Source organism: Manis javanica, chromosome 5, assembly GCF_040802235.1.
Source record: "Manis javanica isolate MJ-LG chromosome 5, MJ_LKY, whole genome shotgun sequence".
Taxonomy (NCBI): Eukaryota; Metazoa; Chordata; class Mammalia; order Pholidota; family Manidae; genus Manis; species Manis javanica.
Window position 1 is genome coordinate 158565105 of NC_133160.1, and position 13934 is coordinate 158579038.

General features: G+C 38.5%; 1 protein-coding gene across 3 annotated transcripts in view; it reads right to left on the reverse strand.

The window, feature by feature from the left end:
- The window catches only part of SLIT2 (slit guidance ligand 2), a 361018-nt gene that overhangs the window by 15392 nt on the left and 331692 nt on the right, over positions 1-13934 (reverse strand). For all 3 annotated transcript variants that reach the window (XM_073237782.1, XM_073237781.1, XM_073237780.1), the window contains 4 exons: positions 8722-8815; positions 4173-4310; positions 3822-4062; positions 2370-2500 (listed from right to left, as the gene is read on the reverse strand). In XM_073237782.1, the coding sequence (XP_073093883.1) occupies positions 2370-2500; positions 3822-4062; positions 4173-4310; positions 8722-8815 (604 nt within the window). The remainder of the gene's footprint in view (positions 1-2369; positions 2501-3821; positions 4063-4172; positions 4311-8721; positions 8816-13934) is intronic.

The following is a 13934-nucleotide window of genomic DNA, read 5'->3' on the forward strand; positions in this document are numbered from 1 at the left end:
ATATTCTAATATGAAAATCATGAATTATAATATCATACTATAATATATATAATACATGTTAATTCATCAATCAATCATCTCTCTATCTGAGTTCTAGGTAACTGTTGCTTCTTTTCTGTTACTTAAGAATAATGTAATAATGTTTCTTGATTGTTGTGCCATAAACTAAAAAGCAAGAGTTAAACGAAAGCTATGTTTTCCCTGGACCACACAATGGATGTCTCCATCAGACGACCTGCAAGCAGAAACTTCCACCAGGAGTGTGGACTTCTGGTTCATAGTGCGAAGTGTGTGATGTGGCATTATTCTTCCCTATAAATGTCACAGGTATGCTCTACTGTCTGTTTGCAAAAATGGTAATGAACATAAACTCAGAATAAGCTCTTTATAGCAAGTCTGCATTTGGGTATACCCACTTAGGTTTCTACAACTTACTTAGACATATCATAAGTGTATTTTATGTGGGCACTAGCTTTAGTAAGCCAACCTCAAGAAAATTTACTATGGTTTCTGAGAGTTCTATGCTGTTTTATTGCATAAAATAAAAGAAAAAGGCCCAAAACAAAAATAAACCATATAATCAATATTCTGAAATATTTTTTATGGGCTGAAATAAATGGAGGCTATATAATTGAAGGCATAGAAATGTCTGAAATGGTGTTAACTCATCAGCATTTGGAGCTGAAATAACTTTTATATTCCACAGGGAAACCAGGAGTTATATGTTTGTTTCCATGGTCTAAACATTCCCAAGTGACTTAGCTCACAATCAAAAGAACTTATCGAATTCCATTCATGGTTGCAATTGGCAATGACTTTTCCAGAACTGTTATGAAGGATCAAATGGGATGTGAAGCCCTTGAAGCACATCGATACATCCAAGAAGAGTATCAATAACAGAGAGGCTAGTATCTCCTCTTTATGACCCAGTCAATGCCCCAAAATGTATTGGCAGGTGTGTTTGGTCTCCAGATGCATTTTGTTCATATGTGTTATTTGTAAAAATATATAAATTGATATTTGAATGATGGAAAAGTCTATATTAAAAAAAAATTCAGATTTCTGCTTTTCCTTGAAAAATCAGGAGTTCTGGCCAAACCGAGGTCCACATTTTCACATGGCAGCATTCACTGAGAACTGAGTAGAGGTGCTCTAATCCTGTTTTGACAAATATTTGCTTTTACTTCATGAGTCGCAACTGCTCCTGTTATATTGCCAACATCAAGGCTATTTATAAACGAAGTTATAATATGCCTCCTCCACAAAGTTCCATCTTTTCAAGAGGAAAAGGATGGCACAATTTTCTCTTGCAACTGGCCTGCTTAGTTCATTTAAGTTATCTGCCTGGAAAAACTGATTGCGTATGACTTTGTGACCCTGCTCTAAGAGGTGGCAGTTATCTGTAGATGTAACAATATTAACCAGGTAACTTGTCTGCAGAATGAAAGACAGTTGGTCCTGGGTCCAACAGAAGGGCCCTGCACATTTCCAGCAAAATGTGCCCAATGGATATGGCCCCTTTCATACTTTTAAAATATCACCAATACTATTAATTTCATTATATGATTGGAAAACTTCCAAGATGAATGCTAAGATTACCTATCACATATGGTATGTGTCTACTGGCTCACATAATGAGTGTGTAAGCTCCGTAAGGGCTTTGCTCTTTAAAGGTTAGAACAGTGCCTGGCACACAAATAAATATGCCAATAAATAAATAAATAAATAATGTATTGTACGAACGGTAGCTTCACATTACTCACTGGGCTAGGGGACTTGCAGCTGTTTCTCTAGGGCTGTTTCCCACTGGTTTCTGCCCTGCTCTGAGCCCCAGGAGGAGCCCAGGTGTGAGCTACATTACCACAATCTGCCAACTCCTGGTTTTCTGGAATCTGATTTGGCCAAAGGGGAGAACAGGCAGGGCAGAGGATGGTTGGAGGGAGGAGAGTGAGGCAGGTATTTAGAACCCTGGTCCCTTCCCAAGGGCTGGCTGCACCCCTCCCACCCCTACCCTGTTGAAGGTCCTGGCTCCCGTCAGGCAGTCCTCTCCACAGGTCCTTTCCTGAGGAGGGATTTCCATGACTGTGCCTCCCTCACCCCTTCAAACGCCTGGGGAGCAGCGTTCCTCATTATGGGCCTGGGTGACTATGTTCTCCCTACCAATCTTTGTAAATAGTCCCCTTACGAATCTCTCCTCCAGTCATCCAATCTGGTAGGGCGTCTGTTCTTGCCGGGCTGCTAACACACATGCATTCTACAGCCTGCTGTAACGAATTATTCCTTGCTCACCCCAGCATAAAATAATAGAGAGAAACAGCACTTCATGGAATAATGGTTTTCACCTGTACCAGTAACTCAGAGATCTTCACCTGTAAATGGCAGAGGCCGGGTGAGAGCCCGTGTCGTAGCTGGCACGAACGCGTCCCCGGTAGAGTTCCACGGCAATATGGTCCTCGTCTCCCTTGTACAGCAGGATTCCACTGTCTTCGTCTGTGGCGATCTGGTAGGAAGGAACCGACAGTCATAGGTTGTATAGTCACCCAAACGAATTTCATCAAAAGAAACAAGACTACTTAGTGAAGAGTTTTTACCAAGGTTTATCTTTTCTTTATGTGTATGAGAAAATAATAATGCAGGCTGAAATGATTACCTGAAAGGTGACCTGCTCCTAAATTATTTTGTTGCAAATAAATTCATAAAAAACTTTTAAAAAGAACAGTAATAGGTCCTAATGGAAACACCCACTGTTGGATACACTTAAAACTTCCTTTGCTAGAGATTTTCACTTACCTTCTCTCTTAGCTCTTAAATGTGGGCTATATTTATGGCCTATGTGAAAAGCAATGGCACTGAGCAAGACTGACTTTAAAATTCCATATAAAAAGCCAAATTCTTCATAGCTATGGCATGAATGGATAGCTATTTTTTTTCTGCTTTCTGGCCTTTCTGTGCAAGAAGCTAGGACTTGAAGCCCAAACACCACTAAGTACTTCTCATAACAACCTGGTGTGACAAATGCCAAGTGGTAGGGACACAGCTTTTAAAAGGGCTGTCCTCCTTCCAGAGCCCATTCCTCATGACTTCTAATGTACCTGGTGCCCCTCTTGTCCCTCACTGCAGTGTCAGGGCAAACCAGATAGGAACTGGGTCTACAGGAAATTGGCTCAAATCATTTGAATTCAAAAGGTATTACATTTTTTTTTGCTTACCAGATAAAACATGCAACCCCCATTTACCCTATGTGCCCTAAATTTATTACCTCTAATGTAGTCTAAGACCTCTTCTGTAGGAGTCTGCATGAGCTATTGAAAGGTACACAGAGACTTTGTAGAAAGATAATAAGATTTGAATTTGTTAACTGTCTAGTCTTACATGTTCTGGGTGCAGAGCTAAGAGGCACTGGCTGAATTGTTTTGCCAAGGTGTATTCTGTCTCACCTATGCTCTTCTCAGCTGCAGGGTTCAGGAAAGCCTCTCCCTGTGTCAGGCCTGGACTGCAGAGTCATGAAAGTAAATGAGTAAGATGCCTTTACTTGAGTGCAAAACAAAGGATATGTTTTGTTGCTCTGTGTGTATGTATGTTTCCCTACAATCAAGTCATGAATAAAAATACCTGGTTCCCACTTAGTTTCAAAAAATACAAACGTTGAAGAGCACACCTGAAGCTTTTCACACAAGGAGCATCGTCTGTCACTGCATTATGCAATCTGTAGCTGTCTATTTAAGAAATAGTATCACTCACAAACTGCCATGGATCTTTATGCTTTGAAGTTGAATCTGGCCTAAGAGGAGATATTCTCTTGCTAGTGGAGGAGATCTTACCTGAAGAGTGATGTTCGTTTGAGGCCGAACCTTGGCTGAAGGAATTTGAAGATAAGACTCTTTGTTTACAAAATTCACACTGACCAACTTTTCACACTTCTCTCCCTGGTAGCCAGGCAAACACTGGCATATTGGCTCATTTATCCTGATGATACACTGAGCTCCATTCTGGCAATCAAAATTATCACAGGGGCTGGTACGGGGGAGGACCATTGGTGGAGAAAATTCACAGAACAAGCCGCTGAAGAAAAAAATAGAAATAATACGTTGATTCGATTTTACTTAATTGCCAATGTGAATTGTGTCCAGTAAGACGGAACTCTCCATTTAAACGAACATCTCCACCTTTACCTGTAACCTTCGGGGCAGATGCACGTGTAGCCGTTCACGGCATCGGTGCAACGGGCTCCGTTCTTACACTTGTTATCATGGCAGTCATCAAAATCGATGTCGCAGTGCTCACCTATGTAGCCTGGTGTGCAGTCACACCTGTGTGAGTAAGCAGGTAAATGGGTTCAAACCCAAGTGGGCCAAATGTAGTAAGACAGTTCTATTTCATCTAGAAAACGTAGCACCATCTTTAGAAACCTTATGTAGAACAGGCTTACTGAGCCCCCAAATTAATGGATGCCAAGTAAATGGTACCAGTCAGCAAAGCATTCCACGGCTTCTCACCGCGCCCTGTGAGAGGAATGGTGTTTTTCTCTCTGATGACGGTGAGCAACCCCTGCCCTCCTCACCCCACTTTATTTGCCTATAGTGTCCTCTATTTTCAGCTCTAATTCACTGGAGCAGTTGAGATGGCAAAAGTGCTATAAGATATACTAAGAATTAAAAAATGCTTAACATTTAAAATTCTCTACTAGAGAATGGATGCATGGGAATAAAATATAATTTTATAAATAAAATACATTAACACTGAACATCCTAATTCATAACAAAGCCAGATTATCAGTATGGCAGAGTGAGATTGACCTGATGGAATGGGGCAAGGGACCTGACAGGAAGTTCCTGGAGCCAATCCCCGGTCAGCTTTCAGCCTGTTCTCTGGTGGTGTGGGCACAGAAGGGGTCTCAGCTGCAGTGATAGCGAAAGACCAGGGACAATATACAGCAGATGTTTTTGAGCATTTTCTTTGTGCCAGGCCCTGTTCTCACCACTTTATATATATGGAGTCACTGAATCCTCTCCACAGCCCTGTGATGTTGATGGCATCATTACTTCACTCTACACGGGAGGGAACTAGAGGGCAAACTGGTTAGTGCTGTAGATACTGAGTTCTTCAGGACTCTCCTAAGAATCTGCCATTGCCTAGTGCCAACCACTGGAGTCTTCGGCTATGGCACAAGGACCCAGGACTTCCAGTTGCTTGAGGAAAAGCAGTGTGGCAAGCGCCGTGGTTTGCAAACTATACTTTGTGGAGCTCTCAGGGACGGCGGAACCCCTGCAGATATGGTCCCAGAGAGGGAGAGGACTTGCGTCAGCTTCCCCTGCCTTTCCCCTCCCCGAACATTCTCCCGTTATTGATTTACTAGTTTTACACATAGGGCTTCCTTGAGCATTTGTTTTGGGTTTAAGGGCGAGTCCACTGACTTAAAAAACCAACAAAGAGACCAGGAAGCTATGGCTTAGCCTTATAAAATTTGGACTTTGCAGTTAGATAGAACTGGCTTTATATCCTGACTTATTCTTAAGTGTATGTAATCTTGACTAAATTACTTAATCTCTCTAAGTGTTCTTTTCCTCATCTGTAACATATGTAGTATAATTTCTATCTCACAGGTTTGTCAAAAGAGTAAATAAAACCACTATCTGTAAAAATATTAGTGTGATATTTGATATATAATGCATGATCAATAAGCAGTAGGTATTTAAAAAAGAATTCTATTAAGTCTTTACAATTCCATAAAGTCTATATGGTTTAGTCCATATTAATTATCCACTTTTCTTTTTCAAAGCCATTAGGATTTAAATGAATGAGGACAATCATAAACATCCAAGTGAATGTGGACATTACTGAATCTTGAGTTTAGTCTGAAAATGCAAGATCAGGATTTAAGAGTTATTGCAGAGCTGATAAATTAAAATAAGTGGGGTGCATACCCTCTAAGGAGAACAAACAGACTTTCAGCTCCTCATGTATGAATTAAGAAATAAAATTAGATCACTGCATAAGTATGCTTGTTTTAGAACTGGTGGTTTTAATGTGAAATTGTAACAAAGCAAAGCAAACAAGTCTGAAGTTAAATGGATCCTAAGTGGCCATATACATTCTCAAATAGATGGACAGGCCTGAGATGAGAGCTTCCATCAATGTTAATGTGAGCAGAGGCGCTGAAGTGCTGAGCATTAAAAGAAAGAAGAAATGCTTTGAAACACTCTGAATTATTTATCTGAGAACAGAAATCAAAGTAAAAGATAAGAGGGCCACACATTCACAACCAGTGGCTGTCTAAGAGCTGTTTTATATTCTTTTCTCTACAAATATCATTTTCCAAGCCCATTAGAACTTAAGAGTTATGTTATGACTAAACATTTTTTGTCTTTCTTTTGCTCCTCAGACTGAATTTCAAAACAGAAGAAATGTTTAATTAAGAATTCCTTAAAATTTGTATTACCAATAAAACCTATCATATTTTCTCAACTCTATTATCTGACAAGGAGGGAGGAAAGATGCAAAGACTATAAAATATACTGTTTAGAAAATCAAAAGCTGACTAAGTAAGATGCATGCTTGAAAATACTGCTTATGGCATAGCACAGTCTAAAAATACTGCAAAGCAATTTAGGAGATATATGAGGTTTATAATAAGCCAAGAAAAATAAATCCACTCTGTTAGCTTAGGAATAAGAAAATGAAGTTGAAGTAACAGTACAGCTTGTTCAAGCAACACTTATCAGTAGAGATTTTCTTTAGCAGCTTTGTACAGTTTTGGTTTTAGGTCCATTTTCTCTTTGCAACGTCCTTTCCCACAGTGCATGAACTACTTACAGTATGGGAATAAGCAGCATACACTGTGACTTAACCTGTTTTCTGCTAGACTAGATACAGCTGTGAAGCAACCTCACACATTACTGCTGAAAACAGTAGGTTCTCATATGAGCTAACCCATAATTCAGTAAGATGCACTTGTAAAAGTGTGCACTCTAACTACTAGTAATATAAGGTACTGAATTAAGAATTAGTCTTTTTGATGATGAACTTCTTAATTTGTTGATGGTTTCCATTAAAGTCTTACCAATATCTATCTCATAGTGCCAATGCACAAAGCCCTGGTGAGGCCAACCAATTTTTCTGAGAAATGATAATATTTGTTATGAAAGTGACTGACTTCCAATTTGCCAACTTCAACTGTGGGCAGATCAAAAACATAAGGAGTTAAAACAGTTTATGTACACTATTTGGATGAACAAAATGCAATGCAGAATTTTGTACAAAATATATTTCAATAAGACTTTGGTGTTTGCATAGGGCTATAAACTAAAATGTAATGAAAAGCAGAATAAAAGATATTCTCTTGTTTATAATAGGCATCAAATAGGATCAGCAGGTGCCGCAATTATATCTGTATATTCAAAAATGATAAAAATTAAACCAAATAGAATAAAAAATTTCTCTAAAACTTGAGACTAAATATTTTATTCTGATTAGACTTTGTAGGTGGGGTGCTCTGGTGATACTGACCCACCTCCCATCTAACTTAGCATAATGTTGACAAATATCAATACATTAGAGTCCCGGTTCCAATCCCATCTTCTTTTATAAAACTGTTGCTGACCTGAGCAATTTTTACATCTCTGAATCCTACAGCAATTAAACCTGAGTCATTTCACTAAGAAGATAAATTATGGGACAGTGAGCAGCTAGAAACCACTACAAAAACAGAGGATGGTTGTATTATCACAGGCCCTGACCCATGGCAGGTGCTCAATAAATCGTGGGTAAGGGAATAAATAATGCTATTTGCTAGGTGCCTGATGTAAGCACAGTTCAACTCCTGAACTCAACTCTGTCATTCCAGAGAATTTAGAGGATCTTTTACAACAAACCAAGTTTAATGTTAATAAACTATAAAACTTCTTAGAAGTACCTGTATTAGACAAATCACTCAACTGGGAAGTAAAAACCTAGCATCAGTTCTGCCAATGAGCAACCTTGAGATCTTTGGACAGCCACTGATGTCTCCAGGCCATGATCTCCTTATGTTTGAAATGAAGAATTTGGACCAGTTGATCTTTAAGTTACTGGCAGCTCTAAGAAAAAAATTGCTGTTGATAGGCCCTTAAACTATTTCAGGATTTGTGGCAAAGGAATAACTTGATTTGATGCCAAACCTATTTCAGGAAGATTGCTGAGGAGGAAAAAGAAATGATTTTGAAGCTCTGAGTTCACTTGAGGGAGCCTCTATCCAGAATGATTGTATGTGTTATCAACCCACAAAAGCCGTGTAAGGTGGAAGCACTATTAATAATTATCCTGAGACAATAGGCATAAACCAGGACTGTCCTGGGGCAACCTAGGACATAGGGGCACTCTCTCTTCCTCCCGTGGATAGTTAAAGTATTGCTGCAGACTGAAGCGTTGTTAGTGACATTAAATAGAATTCCCTATATTACCACAGATAAAAAAGTCCCTAGTAGATAATACAAATTTGTAAGGTCTTCAACTAAATTTAAGTAAACACAGTTAAAGGTGACTTTATTTCATAGATGACTTCCCAGGAAGTGTCATGGAACAAAAGGAGACTTATTTTCTTTAGTGTACTAAAAAACAGCCCATTCGGTATATGAACATTTATAAAAATGCCACTGCCACCAGAAAGTGTGTCCCTTTCATCCTGAGCACAGGTATGAAGCGAGCTCCCGGCGGGACAGGGTGTGAGGGGTCCCTCGGACTTACTTGAATCCCTTTGGCATCAGGATGCACTTGGACTCGTGCTGGCAGGGGTTCAGGTCCTGGGCGCAGAAGTCCAGCTTCTCTTCACACAACTCTCCTGTTAACATGGCAAATGGTGTTAGTTCGTAGAGGAAGGTTTACAGGCTTCCCACCAGCAGGCCGTGTCATGGGCCTTAGAAGTTAGTGCAGCTTGTGAGCGGAGAAAAAAAAAAAAAAATCACAAGCCATGGAAGCAGAAGATCCTTCTGATTTGGCATAACACGCTTTTGTGATCTGTCCCTGATAGGAACCCTTTCAGGATATGTCACTGGAATTAGGAAATCTGAATACTTATCATTTCTGTTGTTTTATTTATTTTATTCTGGACTTTTTATTGAGGTGTAGCATATACCCAAAGGATGAATGAATAGCTAATGAATCTTCATGAACTGAAACTGCTCATGTGACCAGCATCCACTTCCAGAAACAGCCATTGACCAGCATCCCCAAAGCCTGACCCCAAGGGAAGTAACCACGATTTTGACAGGACCATAGATTAGTTGAGCCTATTTTTTTGAGCTTGACATAAATAAAATCATTCTGTAAGTATATATCTGGCTTATTCTGTTGTTCCATATTTGAAAAAAAATCCTCAAATCTTCACAGTCTTCAAAAGTCTTAAAAGTCTAGATGACTTTGTTACCCTCATATGACTTATTGCAACAGCTCAACAGAATACTTGTTAGCTACATATGCACAGAGAACTAAAATACAAGGAGAACCAATTCAGATAGAGAACACACACTTTGTTTCTGAGTATCAGCTAGCTTATAAGACTAATTTTTATCAATACCAAAGAGCTAAAAGCTTAACTATGCAGATTCTACACACTATGTTGAATTGCATGTGTGACAGTCTCTTAGGAAATCTCTTCAGCTACAAATCACATGGTTATATGTTATTTTCAGATATATTAGGCCAAACATGATTTTCAGTGAGAAGACTTTCCAAATCATTGTGGGAGATATTAAGGTGACTAGAAAGACATAAAATTTAAAAAGTTCTTCTCACCATTTCTCCATTACCTCCAACTATATTTTAATTGTTTTATATGCAATAAATGAATGAAGTGTGATATCTATAGGCAGCTGTTCATTTCCAATGAACTATTAGAACTTTCATTTATTCAGAGAGTGTGGATTGAAGTAGCATTGGTTAAAAATTCAAGAGTTTGCAATGCACCCTTTTGTTATAAAACTGTCCTTATAAGGAAATATTTTGCTAATTGATCGGAAGAGTTGCTTAACAACTAAATGTGACATATTATTTACACTACAAGGATCTTTCTCCATGATGCAAATACGTAATTTTTTTATATATAATAAAATTTATTATATATGATTTTATCTAGTTATTATATCAACTTGGTATATGATGTTAGTTTTTTTATTTCTGTTTCCTAAAGTGAACTAATTGCACTGGAAGTCTCACATATTTCTTCCATAAGAAGGCTTTCTGTCTCTAAATCTGTAATAGAAAAGTGTTTTTAATAACATATACACAATAAGTTATTTTTAAACAGGGTTTATTCAAAGCTTTTCACTTTCAATTAGTATCACTTTAAGTAAGGCACCTTGATGGAATCTATTCATTATTATTTATCAGCCTATTGTGATGACATCACTTTCAGTATCTGGTTAGATGCAAGCTATTTACAGTAGACTCTATCCAAAGTAGTTTGTAAAAAATTGAATGATAGAGAGGGGCTATTTGAACTATATAATGAATGTCTTTTTATGTATTTTTTACTCTATATTCAAACAAGAAATTGTTTTAAAAATGATAAGAAAGGGGGAAACATTTTACTTCTCATTTACTTTGATCCAATCCAATCCAATCCAATTAAGCCAACCAAAACCATAGCTCATAAGGATTTACTATGTAATGTGCTATGTTAGATGCTGGGGCTGCAAAGATGCATACAGGGGACTCTGCCCTCAGTCAGCTCCCAATCTACCAGGAGTCAGAATATATACAGAGAAAGTCACCACTAGGAGAAGAAAATATATTTAACCCTTTGTTCTCCACCAGACATTTTTCCGTAAACTTAATGCAGAAAGAAGTGAGAAAGGAGATGGTTCTAAGAAACTGTTGGCTAAACAGATTGCCAAATCTGTAATCAACAGCATTAAGACTAAGCATGCCAACTGGAATGTGTAAGGCTGCATCAATGTCAAGTAACCCTTATCTTATCTGAAATCTATCTTGTAAGAATAGCATAGCAGCAATATTAGTCATTGCCAAAGTTGTGTATGGTAGCTGTTTGTGACTATTCCACAGCTACACATTTGATTCTGGTAGGATAGGTTGATTACCTCAAAAAAGATTTATTTTTCTTTAAGTATCACCAAGTATTTTAATACTAACAAATATTACAAAACCATTTTCTGCATCCCATGGCTGCTTAACTCACTTTTAAAGCCTAGTCTTCCAATCTGTATGCTTCTACCGGTATCTATTTAGTATTTTATGAATTGATCTCAACTCCATATATGGTCTAGTGACTTTAGAAACTTTAATAAGCTCAGTTTTCAATTTCCCCATTCACTTTATGTCCCATTCTTTATAAAATCTTCCTGGATCTTTTTAACAGTCTGCAATTGTTATCGATCTACAATTTTATATCTCACGTTTGCTTATGCCTACCTTATGGCACATACATTGTATGTATTTATTTATTGACTTACTAAACATTTACAGAGTGTTACTACTGTGTGTCAGCTTTAAACCTTGTACAACTATACAGTCACTTATGTTTATAACAAGCATACAAGATAAGGTTGAAGTGCTGCACTGTTTTGGTTATTACTGCTATGTATCTCAATCCCATTCTTTGTATGATCATGACTGCAGTATACTTAGCATACATGGGTTTATTATCTTCCTAAAGTAGGGCATGGATACACTAAAATAATAGTTATTGAAGGAAAGATTCATGCTTTTTAAGGCAAGAACTCTATCTTGGTAACCTATATTCACATTTCAATTTTTCTATTTTAATTTTTACTTAAAAATTACTCACTAATTATTAACAAAGAACTTATGCTCTTTCCTTTAACCATTGCTTTCAATTTTTGCTGGCCAAATAAATACTAAAATAAATGTTTTCACTGGACTACTTTAATTTGTTCTAATTATATTGGATTCTGCTGTATCTGGGAGCAAGGCAGCTTTTAAAGTTCAAATAGTGTGTCCACGTTCACAGTGGTGAGACTTGGCTCAATATTAGATGGGAAACAGAGCAAGCCCCATGGGCAAATGCAGGAATTTATATCTACATCCCAACCAGTAAAGGAAAATTGGGCATTTGAAAGCTACATTGATTTTCCAGGAAGAACTGAAATAAAATGTACCAACAGTAGTACTCATATGCCTTTCATGACTATTGAAAAATTTCTCACAAACCTCACAGTATTGAGGAGATATTATACAGTTTCTCTTGGTCTCTAATTTTGGTATATTTTTAGTCAGAGCTAGTACTGAGATAGTGGAAAAATCAGAGAAAAATAGTGGAAAGTAAGGCAACAAAATTTGCTTTTTTGATGGTCTAGGGCTTGCCTGAGGTTATTATCAAATGGCTGCCTCCCTTCCTGAGATGACAAGAGATGAGTGGCAGAAAGGGAAGGGGGCAATGTTCTTCATTTTACTCTACACAGTGTTGGAATCTGTTATCCACAGCAGGCCTTAATATTTTTAATAGGGCATCAGGAAAGAAAGTCAGCCCACTGTCATGAAGGGTAATGTGGCTGAAGACAGGTTAAATTCCAGTGCCCATGAACCCATCAAGAGATAGGGGTCTAGACAACACTTGACTCATAATTTGGCACCAACGTACTCCACTAAACCCTGGGAAATCCTATTTATTTGATTTTAGCCCTGGACCCTGAAAAGTCCCCAAAGGACAAAGCAGTGGCATGGAACACAATGGCTGACTGGCACTTGTGACTTCACTTTTGAGTCGATGACAAAATCACTTTCCCCCCTGCTTCTAGTTTTCAGCTTTTCTGTTGGTAAGTTAAAGAAGTGTGACTGTGTGTGTGTGTGTGGGGGGTGCATATCTGTCAGTTGTCTGTGTTTTGAAGACAAAAGAGAGTGATTGACCAGGAAGCCTACTGTTACCTCTTCAGAATTACAGGCATCACTGGAAGATCCACATAACTTGTGAAGAAAAAGCACCACGTGTCCTAGACTGATTTTTTTTTTTTTTTTTGGTAAGAAAATAATATCTACTTCTTGGGTCCCTTCTTCCTGATTGTGTCTGTCAGGTAAGTCTGGCAGAGAGTGGGGCAGAGATGGCCAAGTCCTACAGTTACACAGTATAAGCAGTGAGGGAGCCACTTCCCTAAAAGAATATGATTCCTCAAAGCTTACTCTTGAGGAGGAGATATAATTCATTACTTCCTGAACAGCTGTAAAGGTATTTTTTCTGAAGAATCTGATGTAGTGACAATGAGGCCATACACCCTGGCTTGCCCAGGCCAGACCTGGTTTATGCTTGTCCCAAGGTAATTACCAATAGTGTCCCCCAGCCCTCGCACAGATGCCCTGGTTTGGATGTGTTATGGTCCCCTTGCAGGTGGAGCAGTAAAAGCAGGACCATCAAGTTCATGTTCTGTTTGCAGAGTGAACCAGCATGAAGAGATCCTATAGAGAAATTACTCTTCTTTGGTGGGATGGCGTTTGGGCTGCTGAGTTATTGCTTAGAATGGCCTTCAGCAACTTATTCAGTGTAAAAAGTGGCCTGGCTGCAAAGAAGTGAGCTACTTTATTGTTATGGGTCCCAATTCTTCATCAGCAAAATAATCTTCTTGGATTGAAGTTGTGCAAGGTCAACTGTAATGCTAAAAATTCTTTTTAAAAAAGGGAAAATGCTTTTAAAGAGATGACAGTGCAGATGGCAAGTTAGCAGAGGGAATGTCGCATTCTGCGGTACAGAGCAACATGACTGCCGTCAGTGGCTAAAACAAAGTATCAGCATTTGTCCAGAGCCCCTGGGATTGAGGCAGAAACCTCGATGCGCTGTGGTGGTTCTTAAGGAAAATAGTACCTGAGGTGGCCTTGCTTCATTTTAGGTCCATGAACCTGATTTTAATGTTCCTTCATAAACACAGGGAGCCCTTCCTTTGATCTTGCTTTGTACTTCTGGCATCTTAAATTAATTTGTTTACATCTCTTAT